This window comes from Macrobrachium nipponense, chromosome 2 (assembly GCF_015104395.2).
Source record: "Macrobrachium nipponense isolate FS-2020 chromosome 2, ASM1510439v2, whole genome shotgun sequence".
Taxonomy (NCBI): Eukaryota; Metazoa; Arthropoda; class Malacostraca; order Decapoda; family Palaemonidae; genus Macrobrachium; species Macrobrachium nipponense.
Genome location: NC_087201.1, coordinates 126,082,348 through 126,104,985, shown reverse-complemented (window position 1 = coordinate 126,104,985; position 22,638 = coordinate 126,082,348). Strand labels below are relative to the sequence as shown.

General features: G+C 47.0%; 1 protein-coding gene across 1 annotated transcript in view; it reads right to left on the bottom strand.

Moving 5' to 3' along the window:
• Positions 1-22,638, bottom strand: part of LOC135220977 (3-oxoacyl-[acyl-carrier-protein] reductase FabG-like) — a 218,272-nt gene that overhangs the window by 107,258 nt on the left and 88,376 nt on the right. Inside the window, exon 4 of the mRNA XM_064258663.1 lies at positions 12,043-12,136. Within this exon, the coding sequence (XP_064114733.1) occupies positions 12,043-12,136 (94 nt within the window). The remainder of the gene's footprint in view (positions 1-12,042; positions 12,137-22,638) is intronic.

Genomic DNA, 22,638 nt, shown 5'->3' with positions numbered 1-22,638 from the left:
TGCTTCTATGGGCGAACATTTGGAAGTAGAGCTGTCAGGTCGGAGAGTAGGCGATGTCTTATGACAACATCTGTTAAATCGGGTTGAACAATGAACAATTGTACACCTACGAATACGAGATATTTGAAGACAAACTCAGATGTCTGTAAAATCATTCGCATTATCGCAGTGCGATGCAGCGGGAGACTTGTACAGACTTCTGTTACCGTGCGGTAAACAGAAAGATGAAAGAGTCCAAGAGATATCTCTGTTGAAAATTCTCGCAATGTTGAAGGCGATGGAATCTAGCGTCACAGCAGTAGATGGTCCTTCATTATTGCGAGAATCCCCGTTAATCAGAGACCTAAGTCCATGATTGTTAGGCAGAGATACGGTTCGGTAGTCAATCAAAGCAGGGGAGAGAGAGAGACATAACTGACCGTGCATCTCGGAGGCCCAGCTGATACTGAGCTGCTATCAGGCAGTCAATACGCAGTAGCTGAGCCTGGCCTCTCGCTGACTCGTCATCTGAGTTGCCAGGTAATACATTATTCCACGAAGGAATGCGTTCGGCTAGAACCACCGAGCAATAAAAGATATGCTCGAGCAATTATATTTAGGCGAAACGAATTTCGGTAAATATAAAAGTTGAAATGGTGTTGTCGTGACAAAACCATAAGTATATAAAATTGAAACTGAAAACTCCTGGGAGGTTGCAGGCAACCCCGAGTTGCAGTTCAATTAGAATACTTCTCGTCTAAGTCGCAATCCGTAGATTAACTAGGATATGCGCCTACCCCTCGGACAATTCAACTGCTTAGCAGAATCATGTCGCGAGGTTAATATGCGTATATATTTGTAGGATTCTGGAACAACGATCTCCATCCTAAATTCTTTCCTTCAAGAAAACAAAAATAAGGATTGGAGGATCGACCCACCTTGCGAAATCTCTATCAAAAGAGACGTGAAGGAGAAGTCTTCCTCGAAGGAAAGCTTCAATGGTGAACAGAATAACTAAGACGATAGTTCAAGCCAAACTGGATATTCCCGTCCGTTCTTCTCTATTCCAGGTTGGTCGCCTACTGTCAGATAGTCTTCTTTCAGCAGCAGTCTTCTTCCCAATGCTAGAAATTCCATGGAACTCGAGCTAGGCGAGGTTCCCGATTCTACGGGTGTAACATATCGGGGATTCTCGTCTCGCTCACTTTGGGCCGTGGTCTCGCCTAAGTGTTTGGAGATCGTAAAAAACTCGAACACTCTGAATGCGCTAGAAATTCCGTAGAATTCTAAGCAGTCTGCGAAACCCCACCGAATTCGTCAAACGATATCGGCTGGTGGTCCTCTCGATTCCCGTAGAAATCGAGAATGGGGCAGGATCCCTCCTCAACGACCGGGGCTTACGTCAGGTAGGACCCGGAAGGTCCCCCCGGTAGGAAGCCAGTCCCCAACGTGGGATCCTACAGAGAAATCTCTGTAGGATCCCTCCCCTTTCCCTCGTAGCCGTAAGGAGAGAGGGAATGGGGGAGGAATTGGATACTCGCTCGCCTTCCCAGTGGAACTAGCAGTTGGAGAAGAGTAGGAGCAGCCATCGCGGCCTCTCAGAGTCTGGGAAAACGTATCGTCAGGAGAAAAACGTTTTCCCGAGGAGGGTTACGAACTCTCACTGTCGGTAAGGGTCTGCCGCCACTGGTGGAACGTCGTCTGGGTGGGGCTGATCGACACCTGACAGGAGAGAGCCGATACCGTCCTCCGACTCATTCCAGTCCTCGTCGAGGTCGAAACCTCTCAGGAGGACCGAAGGAGTATTTAAATACGGTGTCCGAAGACACGTAGAAACGCCGCTGTCGCAGTAGAGGAGGTGGAAGTAGCTTGATCGACCGGTCAGAACTGAGAGAGCCTTCTTGTCCGGAGGAGACGAAGAGACTCTGGTACAAGACCACAGAATCGGCAAGCTCCGATCGCGGCAGACCCACCGTCGGTTTGGGCTCCCTCTCAGGCCCCAAAACGACTCGAGCAGAGACGTGGGCTCTGCTGGTGGGAGCGGCAATCCTTCCCCGAGGTCGTTGCGCTGACAAATCAGCGCCATAACCTCGACAAAGTTCCTCTGGATCTCGGAAGTCATAGCATCTTGCAGAGTAGGACCGTCAAGCCCCTCGAACAAGAGCATTCCGAGAACCTCCCCCTTAAGGAGGAGAAGCGATAGATCCCTCTCGGATTCCTCCTGCCACTTGCGCGTACGTCCTGGTCGGTCCGAAGATCGTACCTGGTACTTACGCCGTCGTGACGGGAACGTGCGGGGTATGCCCCTCACGATCACCCCGCTGTGCCTCGCTCTTCCTGGTGCAAACCGAGGAAGTTGCAGGCACGGGAGAGGAAGACATGACGCTCCTCTTTCGCTCGCTAGCTGAACCAGCGGGCTTGGAGGGCTGCAGGCTAATCGCCACTTGCAGGCCTAGTCGAGCCGTTTCCCAGGGAAACGGCTGGACCGAGAACAGCGGCCCCGATCTGTGTGCAGAGGAGCTGCTGTGGTCCCCCTATCCGCCCGGTCCCTGTGGGAGCGGCGGTCAGGTGACCTGCTAGGCTCGCTGTCGCGGTGAGACCAGATGAGCGTCCTCTCGGCGCGTCGAGCGCCTCGGCGCGGAGCCGCGGTACCAGCCGCTTGGCTGGCACCAGCCGCTCGGCTGCGGTACCAGCCGCTACGCTGGTACCAGCTGCTCGGCTGGCACCAGCTAAGGCTGGCACCGACGGCCGCGGGGACCCCTTCCTCGCCTCAGCGCGTGGCTGGTCGGAGACCGTCACGTCAGCCCGAGCAGCCGGCTGGTCCGCTTGCTGAGAGCGTTCGCTGGCCTGGCGAGAGTCGTCTGCACGACTCTCGCCAGATTCTGCTCTGCGCTTTGGTCTTGACGGCGAGCGAGCTCGGGCGTTCAAGACTTTGGCTGGACGGTCTCCCGCGGGTGGGAGACCATCCACTCGGTACTTCTCGCAAACGAAGAGGCCGAGGCGGATCTGGTTAGCGCAGAAACCGCTAGAACCAGGCGAGGAAGTGCCAGCCGAAGCTGGTACTCCTCTGGTCCCCGTCTTCTTCTCCTTGGTAGAAGAGAAGAGACGGGCCCACCTGTTCCCGGGGAGGAGCAGGAGGACCAGCAGAAGAGCTCCCCGAATCGCCGGAGCGAGACGGGCCCTTAGAAGGTCCCGAAGGAGACTTCTTAGGGGGGAAAACCCGGGTTACCACCTGGTCGCTGCAAGAGTGGCCGCTGGCCTGGCGAGAGTCACCTGAGCGGTCTCACCCAGCCTTCTGCTCCGTGCCGCGTCTTGGCGCCGAGCGAACTCTGGCGCCGAAACTTGGCTGCACGGTCTCCCGAGGGAGAACGTACACTCGGGATCTCTCGCGAACGAGAGACCGAGCCGGAACCTGGCGTAGTGGCATCGCCGCGAGCGAGGAAGTACCAGAGCTAACCGATACTCCTCTGGTCCCCGTCCATCTCTTCCTTACGGAAGGGGAGACGGGCCGCCCCGCTCCCGAAGGAGCAGGAGGACCAGCAGAAGGACCCCCGTCCCACCGGGGAGGGACGGGCCCTTAGAAGTTCCCGAAGGAGACTTCTTAGGGGGGAACGGCCACCCGCCCTCTTCTTCTTCGGCTTATGGGCCTTAGAAGTCGAAGGGGAAGAAGCCAGCAGCAGACGATGAAGACGCAAGATGACAGCTTCCTCTTCCTCTTCCTCGTCGTCAGCTCACGCAGGACCAGTCGTCAGGTCCTCCATCCAGGCCGGAGCCGGGGCTATTGCCGAAGCAACCAGCCCAGATGCACCTGTCCGGAAGGACCTGGGACTGGGGAAGACACACCGTGGGCAGGACCAGCATGGACAGGCTCAGGAACCAGGAGCGACAGGAACAGCAACCAGCTCAGGAGCGGCAGGAACAGCGGCAGCGGTAGACCCAGAAGGGACAGCCAAGCCAACAGCGGGAATCACATCAGTAGCAGGAATCACATCAGCGGCAGGTACGGCAGGCCCAGCGATCGCCTCGTAGGAATCATCGGCAGCCAGCGGGAACCTGGGTACTGGCGGCCGGTCCAGGGCGAGCTGCTGGAACAGCGGAAAGTCTGGGGCAGGCAACACGAAGAAAACAGGCGGCGGCGGCAACCCCCCCTCGGTACGGCGGCGGCCCTAGTACGGCAGACGGCGTCACCGACACAGCATGGGGAGTGTAGACCAGGCGGGGGGGGGAGCAGCATGAGCGGCCGTGGTAGTAGTGGAGACCACCCCCAGGACCTCGCTAGACGCTGCAGCAGCCCGTGGATGCTAGGCACGCCCTGCCGCGCGGTGGTCCATACCTGTCCAAGGTCGTCTCCCATGGATGTAGCACCTGCGGTATCATAGATAGATTAGTAAGAGGGGTTCCCTCAAGCACGGGGGGAAGACATCCCCCACCCCGAACGTAAGGAAGAGCCAAATACAAAATACAACGAGGAAGCTGAGCGGGGGGTCAGGAAGGAAGACGAAGAATCGGATACCAAGGGAGTTGTGGGAGAGCGTTTCCTACGACTTCCTGGCAGACCTTCGCTTCCCCTACCCCCGCACAGCAGTGAAAAGTAATATGAAAATGAAACAGAATACTGCCCTTGCGATTCACTTCATAGAACTTAAAGGGGAAAAGATCAATTCCCGGGTAAGAGCGGAAACTTGATCCAAATAATATGATGTTATCATAAAATATATATGAAAATGAAACAGAATACTGCACTTGCGATTTTCACTTTCACAGAAAATAATCGTAAGGATCAATTCCCACGGGTAAGAGCGAAAATTGATCCAATTAAATTTTATGCAAATAAATAAATGAAAATGAAAAGAATACTGCAATTGCGAATCCACTTTCATTGCATTTTATCATACCAAATAAAAGGCTCGTGCCGAGCGCAATCACGCTCTCGGTAACGAACGCACAGGGCAAAAATATAATGAAAAAAGTACTTACATTTTTCAATTACACACTTTCGCCCAAAATACATGACTCGGCGCGAGCGCGCCCGCCCTCGGCACCGAGACATAATTCAAGGGTTCAATTCATGAAAAGAGAGGAAATCGCCGCATCTACGGCGATAGCTCCATGTTGGTTCATAATTAAGTAATGAAAATGAAAACAGTGTACTTACAGTTTCATTTTCAAGTCAAACAAAACCATTAGTAGAAAAAACACAATATAAACAAAGCATACGACGATGAAGCGGGCAGAGAGCGATGACGAACACGTCCTTCACACCGCTCCGGCCGAAAGCAAAAGTGATTTGTTTACCTCCCAGTCGCGCGCAAGCAGTTAACTACCGTTCTCCCCTTGTTCGAAGCTTACGACCGTTCCAGCTGCCGCTAGCTACTTCCTATTGTTAAAGGACCGATGGTTTGTATTACGTATCGGAAACAACCTTGGTTCTTACCTGTTCAGCAGAAGACTTCATTGATACTGTCTCTGAGTCTGCATTGCCTGGAGAGCTACAGTAGGGACGTGACCTGTTGCTGAAAGACTCTCGGATCTACCACCAGGATATCTGATCCCCTTGTGTGGTAGAATCCAAGTCGGATCCTGTCAAAGGGAACTCGTCCGCTTACTTAACAGATCCTCACCAATACTACCGCAAGGAGCCAAAACTCATCAGACCACCTAACCAAACTAACTAGGGTTAGTACTACGACAGAAAGAGATGCCTCCCTGCATCCTCTTTCAGACAACCATAACCAACAAATACAAAACATAGGGTAAAAACAATATATAAGCCTAACAAGGATAAGTTCCAGCTCCCTGGCCCAGCACCGAATCCGCCAATATGTAAGGGCCCAAGGCGAAGCATTTGTCATAAGTGATTTTTACATCACGCAAGTAGTGGTTTGCGAAAACCGAGTGGCATCTCCAGAATGTTGCCTCCATAAGGTTCCGCACAGACATTTTTTGTTAAAAGCCAGCGAAGTTGCGATGGCTCTCACTTCGTGGGCCTTCACCTTAAGAAGCTTAAAATGATTCTCATTGCAAGATACATGTGCTTCTTTTATAAGGCTTCTTAAGAAGAAGGACAGAGCGTTCTTCGATAGAGGTCGAGTGGGGTCCTTTACGGAGCACCAAAGGACCTCTTGATTGGCCTAAGTTGCTCTTTTCTCTTGAGATAATATTTTAAAATCCTCACCGGGCAAAGAGTTCTCTCAGGCTCTTCCCCTACAAGAGAAGATAATCCACGAATTTCGAAGCTTCTGGGCCATGGATTTGATGGGTTCTCGTTCTTTGCCAGGAATCCAGGGAGGAAAGAACAAACCATAGACTCTTCTTTAAATCCAACATTGCCCTCAATTGCTTGAAGCTCACTCACCCTCTTGGCGGATGCTAGAGCCATAAGGAAAAGAGCCTTCTTTGTCAGATCCTTGAACGAGGCTGAACCAGGGGGTTCAAATCTAGAAGATCCGAGAAACTGAAGAACCATGTCCAGATTCCAGTTCGGTGTTTTAGGTGAATGCTTCTTAGTTGTTTCAAAAGACCTAATAAGGTCATGCAGGTCTTTATTTTATGAGATATTGAGGCCTCTGTGTCTAAAAACCGCTGCCAACATACTGCGGTATCCCTTAATGGTTGATACCACCAGACCACATTCTTGCTTAAGAAACAGTAAGAAATCCGCAATCTGGGTCAGAGGCACTGGAAGAGGAAACGTTATTCCTCTTGCACCACCGTCTGAAGACATCCCACTTCGACTGGTATACTCGTAAGGTGGAAGACCTCCTAGCTCTTGCGATTGCTTTAGCAGCCGTCGTTGAAAAGCCTTTCGCTCTGACCAGACTTTGGGCAGTCTGAAGCCAGTCAGACTGAGAGCGGGGAGATTTTTGTGATACCTGTCGAAGTGGGGTTGTCTGAGTACATCGTTCCTTAAGGGGAGCGATCTTGGAAGGTCCACTACCCATTCCAGTACCTCTGTGATCCATTCTTGGGCCGGCCAAAAGGGAGCGATTAATGTCATCCTCGTTGAATCTGACTCTGCGAACTTTTTGAGCGTTATCCCCAGAATCTTGAAGGGGGGAAACGCGTTACACATCGAGCCCCTTCCAGTCGAAAAGAAGTGCATCGATCCCTATTGCCCCCTGGATCCGAGATGGGAGAGCAGTAAAGATCCAGTCTCGTATTTCTTGATGTGGCAAAGAGGTCTGTGTGCGGCCTGCCCCACAACTTCCAAAGGCTCTGGTATACATCTGATGAAGTGGCCACTCCGTGGGAAGGACCTGATCTTTCCTGCTGAGGAGATCTGCTCTCACATTCCTCTCTCCCATTGCCCTGCCACAAATCTGGTGAGAAGCTTGATTCTCTTTCTTCGGCCCACAGAAGAAGATCTCTTGCTGTTTCGTACAGACAGAAGGAATGCGTCCCCCCCTGCTTCCTGATGTATGCCAGAGCTGTGTTGTTGTCCGAGTTGATCTGCACTACGGAGTCTGACGTTGAATTCGAAAGCTTTCAGAGCCAACCACACGGCCATCAATTCTTTCCTGGTTGATATGCCAGGACACCTGGTCCCCCCCCCCCCCCCCCCCACCCCCCCCCCCCCCCCCCCCACCCCCCCCCAGGTACCTGACACAGAGTCGCCCCCCAACCTGTCTCTGACGCGTCGGAGAACAACACTAGGTTGGGGTTCTGGGATTGCAGAGACAGTCCCTGCACAAACTTGTTGGGATCTGCCCACCATACTAGTTCCTCCTTGATTTGCTGAGGTATGGACAGGGAGAACGTCAAATCCTGAGAACGACAACTCCAATTCTGATGAAGAAAGAATTGGAGAGGTCTCAGGTGCAACCTTCCTAGGGAAACAAATTGCTCCAGCGAGGAGAGCATCCCCAGCAAACTCATCCACTCCCTCGCTGTGCATACTTCTTTCCCTAAGAAGGCTGTTACTTTCTCGAGTCCCCGGGCTATCCTTTCCTGAGATGGAAAAGCCCGAAAACTCTGAGAGTTCATCCGGATCCCCAGATAAACACACTCTTGTTCGGGCACTAAACATGACTTCTGGAAATTGACCAGAAGTCCCAACGAGCTTGTCAATTCCAAGGTTTCTGTAAGTCGTTCAGACAACGATCTTTCGAATTGGCCCTTATAAGCCAATCGTCGAGGTACAGGGATATCCTCACCCCTTCCAAATGAAGCCATTGAGCTACATTCCTCAAGATCCCCGTGAACACTTGGGGGGCCGTCAAGAGGCCGAAGCACAGAGCCCTGAATTGGAGTATTCTTCCCCCCATCATGAATCTGAGATACTTCCTTGATGGATCGGTACGTGGAAGTAAGCGTCCTGTAAGTCCAAGGACACCATCCAGTCCCCTGGATGCAGCGCTGCCAGCACCGAAGAAGTGGTCTCCATCGTAAACTTCTTCTTTTCTACGAAGAAGTTCAGGGCGCTTACGTCCAACACCGGTCTCCATCCCCCTGAGGATTTCGGAACTAGGAAAAGGCGGTTGTAGAAGCCTGCTGAATGATGGTCTGTCACTAGTTCGATTGCCTCCTTCTCCAGCATCTGATCATCTGCTAGTTGGAGGGCCTGGTTCATGATGGGGTCCCTGTACTTGGCCGTCAACTCCCCTTGGGATGGTCGTCAAGGGAGGTCTTGAGGTGAAAGGGATGAGGTAACCTCTCTTCACGATTGATAGGGTCCATGAATTCGCCCCTTTCTGGGCCCAGACTTCTGCAAATCCTAAAAGCCTGGCGCCCCCTTTGTCTGAAGGACTTGTATCTTATTTAGAAGTCTTGACTGACTTAGAGAAACTCTTTCCTCTTCTATTGGGTCTACGTTCCCTAAACGAAGCGGGTCTGGAGGAAGAAGCCCCTCGAAAGGGTTCCTGAGCACCTGACTTCTCCTTTCTCGTCTTGGCAGTGAAGGAGGGACGAGGCTTCCTCGCCGACTGGGCCAGAAGGTCCTGCGTGGCCTTTGCTGAAAGGGATCTCGAGATATCTTGAATCAGTTGCTTGGGAAACAGTTGAGCGGTGAGAGTGGAGAAAACAGTAACGAAGACCTCTGAGCAGAGAGACGGACTTCGTCAAGAAGGGAGCAATAAAACAGATCTCTTCTTACAATTCCCGCCCCACAAAACAAGGAAGCGATTTCGCTCGCTCCGTCTCTAACGGATTTATCCATGCAGGATAATACGCAATGAAGGTCTTCCGGTGAGAAAGACTCTGGCACTTGCGTCTTCTTAGCCAGGACTCCCAGCGACCAATCGAAGAAGTTGAAGACTTCGAGCACTCTGAACATACCTTTCAGAATGTGGTCGATCTCGTTCATAGCCCAAGTCGTTTTGGCTGAGTTAAGAGCCGATCTCCTCGTGGCATCTACCAACGCCGAAAAGTCTGCATCAGCCGAGGACGGTAGACTCAGCCCCAAGGGCTCTCCTGTCTCGTACCAAAAGCAGTACGTCCGGATAGCTTCGAGGCGTGGGAAGGCGAACACCGTTTTGGGGGTTTTTTTTTTTTTCCCCTGCATCCTCTTTGGAGAGCATCCAAGAACCAAAACTCCTAAGCGCCTTCTTCATGGATAGGGTCGGCTTCATTCTCACGCAAGACGATCCCTTCGTTGTCTTTGCCGTGGAAAACAACGAGTGCGGAGAAGGAGGAGCAGTAGGGCTAAGGGAATCCCCAAACTCTTGAAGTAGAAGCTCTGTTAGCTTCTAGTAAGAAGAAACTGCTGCCGTAGTATTCGTTTCTTCATCCGAACCATCATGGACTTCTTGCAGAGGAGAGCGTGGAGGATCCTTTGAAGACGAAGAGGTCCTTGCAGGAGCAGAGCGTGAGGTTGGAGAATGCCGTCTCACAGGAGAAGTCAAATCAACAGGTGAACGGCGAGACGAAAATGAAGAACGCCTATCCGACCTGGCCTGCCTAAGATCGGACTCCCTCTTCGAGGTAGACGAAATCTTGACTGAAGGAGAGGCAGGGCTCCTACCACGTGAAAAACCGAGTCCATCAACAGGGCGCTTACAAGAGGGAGAGCGCCTGTTAGAATCCTGGCGCCTATCGTGAGGAGCAGCTGCTAGGAGCAGGGCACTTGAAAGGCTCTTGATGCCTGCCAAGCGGAGAACGGTCAGGAGTAGGGCGCCTCGTGCACGACGAGCGCCTACTAGGAGAACGGTGAACTCGAGGCTCTTGGCGCCTATCCACAGGAGAGCAGCTTCCAGAAGAAGGATGCCTACCAGGCGCACGGCTCCTACCAGACTCTTGACGTCTGAAGGGAGAGGAGCAACTCACAGGAGAAAAGCGCCTACTCGACACAAGATCCGAAGCGCGAGGAGAGTGGCAGCCAGGTGACGAGCGCCTACTCGGAGAAGGGCGCCTTCTAGGTTCTCGGAGATGCTGAGGAGAAGACCGATGAGAGGGAGTCAACGAAAGGAGCCTGTTCTGCCCCGAGCGCCTCTCTCCGCTAGGACGCACACTAGAGGACGCAAGAAGAGCAGGAGAGGAGCGCCTACCAGAAGCGGGGAGCCTATCCGGAGAAAAGTCGTCGCCATCCAAAGAGTGCCTGCCCAAAGTCTGGCGCCTTGACGATGTTGAGCGAGAGCCAGGTGAGTGGGGCCACTCGCGTGAGCTCCTACGCTTGGCCGAAACCTCCCCATACGAAGGAGATCGCATACGACGAGGAGAGGGATCCTCTGAAGAAAGGTGTCTAGATCTCTTGACCGGAAGAGATACGTCCTTTCTCCTACGAGATCTTAAAGCCAGAGAGTCCGCCAGGGCCGAGATCTGTCTGAGCCTGGAGTCCCGCAAGTACTCTAGTAGGCAAATCCACAGGGTCTTTCTCCGAAGCAGCCGCAGAGCGAGGGGCGTGAGAAGACGAGCGATCACAGGATCTCCTGGGCCTCTTCACTTCCAAAGAAGCCTCTTCAGGGAAGACTTCCGGGCTGGAAGCCAAAGGACTGAAGGGCACCTTCCAAGCCCTCTTCAACAGGCGCGACGCATCCAGGGAGTTCCAGCCGCGCTTCAGTGATGGCGAAGAAGAAGAGGAGAAACACTGACGCAGGATCTCCTTCTTGAGACGATCCGAGGCAGCCTGGGAGCGTACTTCAGGATCTGCCGAGGGGACGCCTGACCGGTGGGGGCTCTCCCTAGCCCTCCTGCGGCTTTCGACTTTCCTCCTCCACTGGAACTGAGAGTCTGGAAGAGGTCTAGGCCTGGAGGCACTAAGGAGCCGGTCAGACGCACCCTCCACAACACTGGGGACACTGCACTGATCACCAACACTCTCACTCTTACCTTGCTCTAACAGGCGAATCTTCTTTTCCATCGACTGAATCGTAGCCTTTAAAGCCGCCGCCTCCGAAGACGAATCTTCGGCTTCGGCGCGGGGAGCAGGGGCTGAAACCTGGGAAGGAGGTTCTAATTCTACATTAATGTTAGGGTCAGATTCAAATTCACTCACTCTAAACCTACTAGAACTCCTAGAGGACGCTTTACGAACTCTATCCCGTTCCAACTTCCTAATGTATGAAGAAAGAGCCTTGTATTCATCTTCATTCAGTCCCTCACATTCCTTACAAGGGTTACTAAAAGCGCACTCATTCCCCCTGCATTTCATACATACAGTGTGAGGGTCAACCGAAGCTTTCGGCAACCTCACCTTATAACCTTCAATCGAACATACCCTAAACAAAACAGGAGTCTTAGTTATTGTATCTAAATCAGACATGTTCAAGAAAAATCCAGCGCAAAGTCAAAAACCAGTCCACAAACAGCGTATGCCAAGCCAAACACAGCGAATACGTCACCAAAAAATCCAAAATGATCTCCAGGCAAAGAATCGAAAATATCTATCGAGAGGAAACCACAACAGTTGTTGTCGTTCCCGGCGACAGAGAAAATCTGACAGGAAAGGGGGATTGGTTCATACACCCGCCACCCAGCGGCGGGTAAGGTAGACCACCTGACCTACCTGTCGCGTGTGCCGCGAGATTTGAAATTCTGTCGGGAACGTCGGAGACTATAGCTAAGTATATATCTGACAGGAAAGTTCATGTACAAAAATTAAAAGGTTAATGTTATACATGCTTTACTTACAGATCTGATGCCATTCACACTTGAGATGTTCACTACATTGCCTTTTGTTTCAATAAGATGTGGTACTGCCAGCATTGTGAGATGATAAATAGACCTAAAAATACAAAAGTTTATATTCATCAGTATACCAAATTACAAAATGTAGTGCTACTTCATGATGCATAATACTATAAAATTACAATATATCTATAATCCCTAAGCTTCATTTATTACTTTCCTTTTAAAGCACATCACTATCTACATGGGGGTTTCAGTGATTAAAATCTAATGCAGCTTCTTGAAAACATCCTTAGGATAGTCTAGTATGCCAAAAGTGAAGAGCTTGAATAGGGATAATTTTTACAAGACTGTTAAACAAAGTATAAGTATGGAAGGACTTTTTTGCACAGGGTTTCAGGTTTCAAGGAAGTAATGAAAGTTGAACTCCAAAAACAATGCTCTATGAGGAACACAAATATGAGAAACACTGGGAGATCACTTTTGCCCTGCAAAGATTCTGTGAAGTGTGATCTTTAAAAATGAAAATTAAATTTCTGGATAGAGAGGATTAAAAGATGGGTGTGTAATTGGTTAAGTGGTGCATGCCATAAGCACTTATGCTTGATGGAACCACAATACAGAAATAGTGAAAATCAGTATTGCACTGTGAATAAAAATCACCTGCAATCCAAATATCACCTCTAACATTATTAATAAACAAATTGTATTTTTCACATACTGTACTTGAACAAGCCTAAATTCCATATTCCATTCCATTCCACCCTATCATGAGGTAAACAAGAAAGCCACAGCATTTACAAATAAGCTCAAGATTCTGTGTAGAGTGCAAGGCCTTGAATCCAAAACTCATTTATCCATAAGCTATCAGTCCTCTTGTGGCCAACAGAATTATTTTCAGTCATTGTCTTGCACAAGCATTATCCATATATGTACTGTACTAATTATATGGAGGAGGAGAGCAGTGACAGTAGCCACAGAAAACAATCAGAACAGTTAAGCTAAGCCAAGGTCAGTATCTGGATGCATGATCATTTCCTATGTAGCCAACGGAGCTACATAAGAAGGAAGAAAAACATGCACAACTAGAGGCTGCTAGAGGAAGTGAAAACTCTATGTATGCATACCAAAACACTCAGAGTGTGCCAGAAATTCCAAGGAATTCAAGCGCTTGACAAGACTCCCAAATTTCGTCAGACGATCATCGGGAAAGGTCCTTCTTACCACTCCATAGAAGTCGAGGAGGAACAGGCATAGAACCAGTCTTAAATGCAAGCATTTAAGACTGAATCAAGAGTGCGATTCAACAGAATATGCACTCGAGCCACCCAAAATGCGAGACCCCACAGGAGTGCTCAATCCGTTGGCAGAAAAGGACAAGTCACTTGTGCAGCTCAATCCCTTCTCTCGTCCTGTGCCACTGTTGAGACGGTGAAAGGTCTCTTCGTCATTAACAACAGATGAGCGGGCCCCTTGGAGGGCCCCACACTTGGGAAAACTAGCAAACGAGAACCCTACACAGCACCTGTCTTGGGGCGAACCTCTAGACAGGTGACAGGAATGCGAGCCTGCAGCTTTCACTCCTGCAGCTCCTGAAACACAAGCCCAAGGACAAGTGATTTTGTACCCAAACCCAAAGGTTGGGAAGAGCCATGAGAGAACCCATGCCTCCTTGGCTTCTCTGCTTCTCCAGGTGTACAATTCCTCAGAATCGCAAAACTAGATGGGAAACTACCAAGCACAAACAAGCACTCCCGTGCCCGACGCATTGGCAGAAAAGGCAAGTCAGTTGCTCGGCTCGAACCTCTCTCTCATCCTGTGCCACTGTTGGGATGGTGAGAGGTCTCTCCATCACATACAGTAGATGCAAAGCTCCCTTGGAGGGCCATGCACTCGGGAAAACTAGTGAACACACACACACATCCTCTTTCTTTGTCTGAGAAGTGAGTGAAGTAGGCAAATGAAAAGGAGAATACAGGCAGTCCCCGGGTTACGACAGGGGTTCCGTTCTTGAGACGCGTTGTAACCTGAAAATCGTCGTAAGCCGGAACATCATCAAAAATCCTGAGAAAAGCTTACGTTTAATGCTTTGGGTGCATTAAAAACTATGTAAACTGCATTCTTATTGCATTTTGCATAAAAAAACTTCAAATATTTATTATTTTGCATTTTTGGTGTCATAACCCTGGAACATGCGTCGTAACCCTGGAAATAATTTCTGATGAATATAATTGAAAAGTGCCTTAACCTCGGAACGTCGTAAGCCAAACCCGTCGTAACCCGGGGACTGCCTGTACTGGGTAAATTCTCCTAAAGTCTAAGCGTAAATGTCAAATTCAATAATAGATAAATATACTGTCATGCCCTTACTATTAACCCTTAAACGTCTAATGGATGTATTTTACGTTGACGAAAATTGTCTGTTGGGTGCTTAACCCTCTAACACTGATTGGATGTATTAAACGTCGACGAAAATTGTCTCTCGGGTGCCGAACTGACGTATAGTACGTCAACAAAAAAAAAAAGTTTTTTTTTAAATTTGCAGAAAAATAGTTACAGGCCTACTAGGCGAAAACTTTTGAATCACGCGCCTTGGTGGATGCTGGGAGCTCACGGATTAAGGCATTGTTTTGTTTACAATTGTTACCCAGTAGCGCAAGCGCGAATTTTTTTCTTCTCGCACTAAAAAGCATCAGCGACACATTTCAGAAATTATTTTGTCACTTTGTCATAATTTTTGCACTGTTTTATATTACCCGTTACATAGAGTTTTATATATGAAAATGTGCGCAATTTCATGTAAAATATAACAAAAAACAACCCATGTTTGTAGCTTTTATCAGTTTTGAAATATTTTCATATAAATAACAATAAGTGCAAAATTTCAACCTTCGGTCAACTTTGACTCAACCGAAATGGTCGAAAAACGCAATTGTAAGTTCAAACTCTTACATTCTAGTAATATTCAATCATTTACCTTCATTTTGCAACAAATTGGAAGTCTCTAGCACAATATTTCAATTTATGGTGAATTTTTGAAAAAAAAAACTTTTTCCTTACATTTGTGTGGTAACCCTGCCGAAAAAATCAGAAATTCTTTCGTCAGATTGTCGTAATGTTTGCACCATTTTATATTAGCCATTACATAAAGTTTTATATATGAAAATGTGCGCAATTTCATGTCAAATAACAAAAAACAACCCATGGATGTAGCTTTTATCAGTTTTGAAATATTTTCATATAAATAACGATGTGTCAAAATTTCAACCTTCGGTCAATTTTGACTCAACTGAAATGGTCGAAAAAAGGGATTTTGACAAAGGAAAAATCTATTTCTAGGCAGTGACCTGTGTCGCCCAGTGATATGGTTCCTTTAGCACTCATTTCTAGGTATAAATATTGCTAAATATACCAGAGAAAAAAGCTATATGGTAATGCCAGAATATTCTGGTTCGCTCACCTTTATTTAAGGTGTCGGTATGGTATGTGGGGCGAGTGTAACCACTACCAGAGGTCCCCTGCCATTTAGTCTTCTTCCTTTCTCAATATCCCTCGTATAAGAGGAGCTGTTCTAGGCCCCCGCTACCCACTACTGCTACAGCTAGCGCTTTGTTTACCATTCCTGTAGATAGCACCCAAGCTTGGGCCAGATCAGGGTGTGGAAATTAGAGGGTGGGTTTCACTGGGTGACACAGGTCACTGCCCAGAAATAGATTTTTCCTTTGTCAAAATCCCTTTTCTGGGCCTACCCTGTGTCGCTCCGTGAAATCATAACAGAGAATTGGCCCCACCAGCTTGGAAAGTTAGTGTAGATAAATTACTGTAAGGAAATTGAAACCTGTATAATTATTAGATATTATTAAATAACAGATATTCAATCTACATTACTTAATAAATTTCCTTAATACTATGAAGATTTTTAATGACATCCTTAACCCTCTTACGCCGGAGCGGTAAATAAAAAATTGTCTCCCGTGTGCCGGAGGGGTTTCAGAGTGAGCGTGGAAGCGGAAAAAATATTTTTTTCAAAAACTTACAGCGCACTTAGTTTTCAAGATTAAGAGTTCATTTTTGGCTCCTATTTTTGTCATTGCCTGAAGTTTAGTATGGAATCATCAGAAATGAAAAAAAATATCATATCATATAGAAATAATGCGATATATGAATAGTGCAAAAAACGAAATTTCATATATAATTGTATCCAAAACTCGCGCTGTGTGCAAAAACTGGTAAAGGTAACAAGTTACTTTTTTTTTCGTTGTAATGTACACTAAATTGCAATCATTTTGGTATATAACACATTGTAAAACGATAAAAGCAACACAGAGAAAATATTATCACAAATAATGCATGAATTCGTAACGCGCGGACATAAACAAATATTTTTTTTCAAAAATTCACCATAAATCTAAATATTGTCCTAGAGACTTCCAATTTTCTTTCAAAATGAAGACAAATGATTGAATATTACTATACTGTAAGAGTATTAGCTTACAATTGCAGTTTTCGACCATATCTGACGAGTTAAAGTTGACCGAATGTTGAATTTTTTTATATATATACATTGCAAATTGATTTCGGAAATAAGAAAAGCTACAACATTCAAATATTTTTCGTTTTATTTCTACATGAAATTGCGCACATTTCATATATAAAACTCTATGAAATGCCTAATATGAAACGGAGCAAATTATTCCGAGAATGGGACATACATATTTCGGAGATTTGTGGCGGAGGAATTCCTGCGCGCGGAGGGAAGGATAGATTTTTTTTTTTAAATTCACCATAAATCTAAATATTTTGCTAGAGACTTCGAATTTGTTTCAAGATGAAGATAAATGACTGAATATTACTGTAAGAAGTTTTGTTTTAGCTTACAATTGCGTTTTTCGGACCATTTCGGTAGAGTCAAAGTTGACCGAACGTGGTTTTTTTTTCTATTTATCGTGATTTATATGCAAATATTTCAAAAATGAGAAAAGCTACAATCTTCAATTATTTTTTGTTGTATTCTACATGAAATTGTGCACATTTTCATATATAAAACTTACGTAACGGTTAATTTTAAAATGGTGCAAACATTACCACAATCTCTTGTATGATTTTTTCGGAAGAGTTACCGCGCGGATGTAAAGAAAATTTTATTTTTTCATAAATTCACCATAAATCGAAATATTGTGCTAGAGACTCCCAATTTGTTGCAAAATGAAGGTAAATGCTTGAATATTAATAGAATATAAGCGTTTTAGCTTACAATTGCGTTTTTTCGGACCATTTCGGTAGAGTCAAAGTTGACCGAAGGTTGAAATTTTGGCAATTATCATATTTATATGAAAATATCTCAAAACTGATAAAAGCTACAACCATGGGTTTATTTTTAGTTGTATTGTGCATGAAATTGTGCACATTCCATATATAAAACTTTATATAACGGCTAATTTTAAAATGGTGCAAACATTACCACAATCGCATGTATGATTTTTTTCGGAATAGTTACCGAGTGGATGTAAGGAAAAAGTTTTTTCATAAATTCACCATAAATCGAAATATTGTGCTAAAGACTTCCAATTAGTTGCAAAACTAAGGTAAATGATTGAATATTACTAGAATATAAGAGTTTTAGCTTACAATTGCGTTTTTCGACCATTTCGGTAGAGTCAAAGTTGACCGAAGGTTGAAATTTTGGCAATTATTGTTATTTATATAAAAATATCTCAAAACTGATAAAAGCTACAATCATGAGTATTTTCTTGTTGTATTCTACATAAAATGCGCACATTTTCATATATAATACTTCATGTAACGGCTAATTTACAATGGTACAAAAATTATGTCAAAGTGACAAAATAATTTCCGAGATGTGTCACAGATACTTTTTAGTGTGGCAAGAAAGAAATTCGCGCTTGCGCGCCTGCGTAACGATTGTAAACAAAACAACACCTTGATCCGTGAACTCCCAGCATCCTTCAAGGCGTGTGATTCAAAAGTTTTAGGCTGGTAGGCCCTATAACGATTTTTCGCGAATTTTAAAAAAAACTTTTGTAAGTCGACTTAAAATACGTCCAGTCGGCACACGGGAGACAAAAAATGTCGACGTAAAATACGTCCAGTTGGCGTAATAGGGTTAAACTACAGTTCTTATCTACTAATAGGGTTGTATAACCCAACATATAACATTAAATGAATCCTACACTACTACACAGGAATTTATTTACAAAATTTTGCACCAGATATCCATATGTACAACAATAAAGATCATAATACAATGCAGGTGAAAATCAAATTAAAGTGTGCAACCCAGTAACAACTGAGCTAAGGTCAAGAATGCTAGCGAGGCAGGTAGGAGAGAGAGATGAGAGATAGACATAGGCTACTTAGACTAGTTACTACCATGCTATGCAGTGTCAGGGGAAACTGTGTTCCCCACTGCCACTGCTGGGAATTTAAGGGCCTCTAAGGATTTTAGGTAGTGGCGTTTAAATACTGTCGGTGATTTCTAGCCTGTATACTTTTTGAGATCATCAAAGTTCATGTGTTGAAAATAATTAACTGAAGTAGCTACCTCCCTAACATCATGTGCTCGTGGAATTGATTCCGGGTTAGCTTGTTTGATAAAATATAGAATCTGCAGTCTGATTCCTTTTAGGGAGATGGTTCCACCATTTTCCCTAATAAACAAGGGTCCTGAAGTTTTCATGGCGGTTCTGTTTAAATAGGTTTTTAGCAAATTAACTGGACATAAGGACAGATCCTGAGGAAGAGGAACAACTTTCCATGGGGCCCACCTACCTTGTGGGTCTTCGTTTTTAGCCAAAAATTGACGATCTGGCATAAGTAATAATACTCCTGATGGGAGGAACTCAATATGGTCTGGTTCCCTAGAAAGGGCCGACAGCTCAGATATTCTAGCTCCTAAGACCAGACTTATTAGGAATAATGTTTTCCTTAGGAGCGTTATATAAGTACATGACTCATTAACAGTGTCCGAAGCTAGCTTAAGGACATCACTTAATATCCAGGAGACCGTTTGAGGTCTATCTATTGGTCTAAGTCTAGCACAAGCCCTAGGAATAGAGGAAAAATACAAATCTGCAAGATCAATATTAAATCCAAATTGGAATATTTTCTTTAGTGCCGATTTGGTTGTAGTAATAGTACTAGCTGCTAATCCTTTCTCGAACAAGGTTCTGAAGAAGGTTATCGCCAGATTCGTAGTCATGGTTTGTGCTCCTGTGTCTTTCAAGAAGGTGGCTAGCTTCTTCACTGCTGAATCATATTGATGCAGTGTTGATTCTCGTTTATCTGATTCTAGGAACCGGATGTTTTGAGGATCAATGTTGGCATCTTTCTGTGCCGCAAACTTCATGAAGTCCATAAATTTAGGGCTTTCTGAATTCCTGAGGAAGCAGACACAGTCCGCGTTTGTATCAACTGCGTCAGTTTGGGATTGGGAATCCGTCGAGGCCGAAGTCCCAATTCCACTAGTAGAGGGAACCAATTGCTCTTGGGCCAGTTGGGAGCTACTAGTGCGATCTGACCTTTGAAAGTCCTGAGTTTGTTCAGGACCTTGATTAGTAGGTTCACCGGAGGGAAGAGATAAATCCTTTTCCAGATATTCCAGTCTATTGCCATAGCGTCTGTGGCATAAGCCAGAGGGTCCAGGTTGGGAGCCACATAGCATGGTAGTTTGTGGTTTGATTCCGTGGCAAAAAGGTCCACTTGGAGCCCGGGCATCTGTTGGCAGATTCATTTGAATGACCCTCCGTCCAGGGTCCACTCCGACTCCAGCGGAGTAGTCCTTGACAGAGCGTCGGCCACTACATTTCTTACTCCCGCTAGGTGAGTGGCCGATAGGTGCCATTTGTTCCTGGCCGCTAGGGCAAATATGGCTATCATTACGTGGTTTACATGGCTCAACTTGGAACCTCCCCTGTTTATGCAGTGGACTACCACTGCACTGTCCAATACTAGCTTGATATGGATTTTCTTGGCTGGTAAGAGTTTCTTCAGTGTTAGAAATACTGCCATAGCTTCCAGTACATTGATATGTAGCTGGCGGAATGACACTGACCAGGTTCCCTGTACTTTCTTGTACTGTGAGTATCCGCCCCAGCCGCTCAAGGAGGCGTCCATATGGACTACTAGGGCCGGCGGAGGAAACTGTAGAGGTACTGATTTCGACAGACTCTTGACTTCTGTCCAGGGGCGGAGTCTCTTGCGTAAGATCTCCGGGATGTGTGATACTTTGTCCCGGGATCTTCTGTTCGCTCTCGATCGCCAAACTCTATTTATATCTTTTAGCTTGGCCTTCAGTACTACGTCCGTAACTGATGCAAACTGGAGTAAACCTAGGATTCTTTCCTGGTTTCTCCGGGACGTCTGCTTGTCTTTGAGAAATTGTCTTGTAGCCTTGGCTATTTCTCTCCGTTTTACCGGTGGAATTGATAGAGTGTGCGAGTTTAGGTCCCATTGGATTCCTAACTACTGAAAACGTGGTGCTGGAGTTAGACGGGACTTGTTCCTGTTTATCTGGAAACCTCAGTGTTCCAGGAACTTTATCACTTTGACCCTTGCCTTGCAGCATTCTACGACGTCTATGGCCCAAATGAGCCAATCGTCCAGATAGGCAACTAACATTACCCCTTGAGTCCTTAACTCCTGGACTACTGTTTCCGCTATTTTCGTAAATATTCTGGGCGCTATGTTGAGCCCGAATGGCATTACTTTGAAGGAATAAGCCTTCTTTCTAGTCTGAAGCCTAGGATGGGGCGGAAGTGTCTTGCTATCGGGATATGATAGTAGACGTCTGTAAGATCTATAGAGGTGATGACGGCCCCACAGCATTCGGATCTTGTCGCAATGAATGAATGAGTTTAGATGGGACAAGTCTAGGATTATTCTTAGTTTGTTCGAGTCTTCTTTGGAACGCTGAACAAGCACCCTTAAAACTTAAAGTTATTGACTTGTGACACTACCCTTCTTTTTCAGTAATTCTCGGGTATACTCTATCAGTTTCGCTGTTGGTCTTTGGTAAAAGGTGTTTGATGGAGGAGGACCTTGTATCCAGCTCCATCCCAGACCTTTGGTCACCATACTCTGGGCCAAGGTGCTGAACCCCCACCGATGTCGGAAGGTACAGCCTCCCTCCTACCTGAGGAGTCTCACTGGTTGGCGGATGGACAGCCACCACGGGCTCCCCGGAAGCCTTTGCCTCGGTTGGAGGCTCTTCCGCCACCTCTGTGTCGGAAGGCTCCTCTGGCATGGCTTGCCTCTGGTAAACCTTTTATACCCTTGAAATGCTTGGGTTTCAAAGGTAGCATTGTAAGCCGGAGAAACGGAGAAGGAAGTCAAAGCCTGGGGTTGTTGAGATGGCTGAGTCAGAAGCACAAACTGCTGTTGCAGTTGTGCTTTTGATGTTGACGGTTGACTCATTTGAGCCACCGGAACCGCCTGGACCATCGTCTGTGGTTGAGAAGATTGGAAGGGTTGGAACTTCCTCAACTTCTTCTTACCCTTGGGATTCGTTCCGGCAGACTTGGATTTCCTTTTGGGAATGAGTCCCCAGCGAATCTTCAGACTCTGGCTCACCCTCACTGCCTCCGCCAAGACCTCGTTAACGGCGGAGTCGGGGAAGAGGTTTGCTCCCCAGATGGAGGATCCAATTAGTTTGTTCGGCTCATGGCGAATGGACGCTTCAGTCAGAACGTACTTCCTACAGTTCCGCCTTGCTACCACAAAATCATACAAGTCACACTGTACTGTGTGAAGCAATGACTTTGTGAGCACTTTGAACAACGCGTCATCTTCATAGATGAGTGATGTCATTTCCGACATGGTGGTGGAGTTGAGGGACCTGCTCAGCCTCAATCTGGCGTCATACTCGGCCTTGATCAGGCTGTCCGGAAGTCTAGGAAGCCGCTCGCTGAACAGTGTGTTACCACAGTCCGGCGCCAGCTTACTTGCAGAAAAAGTGGCAGGTACGTCTACCCAACAGTCTGTGCTTCCGGGGAGCAGAATGGAAGGCAAATCTGTTTCCCGGAGCTGTGGCATTGGTTTGTCTTCCATGGCTGCTTGCATGGTTAGCTAAGCCACCTTGGATAGACACGGGGTAGGTGTTTCTTCGTTTACCGCAAAGATGGTAAAGGGGCTCTTATGAGCCGTCAACCTGGTGTTGACGCACTGCTACTCAGTCAAGCTCCGGAGCCAAGCTTGTTGAGCTTGCTCCCTGGGGAAGATGACAGGTTCTTTAGGGATTTTATCCTCCCTCACCATCACGTCTTCTGTCAGACGAGCATATCCAATGAAGGGAAACTGGAGTCCCAGAGGATGGAACTCTAAGTCTTCCAGTCTTCGAGTTCCGCACCCCTCGATGGTAAGCATACCATCCGAGAACGGTGTGTATGCTGCTGACCTCCAAGGGTTGTTACTCTTGAAAGAGGCAGCTTTGAGGAGTCCAGCATTGATAGGGGATGAACTACCTGTCCGGACTGAGGCTGTCCAGTTGCCATAGAGTCTCGGAGACCCGCCACTAGGTTCTCCTAAGCAATCCTCTCCGATAAGGATTGGATGGACTGGCCTGAGGCTTCCAGCGTGGATGAC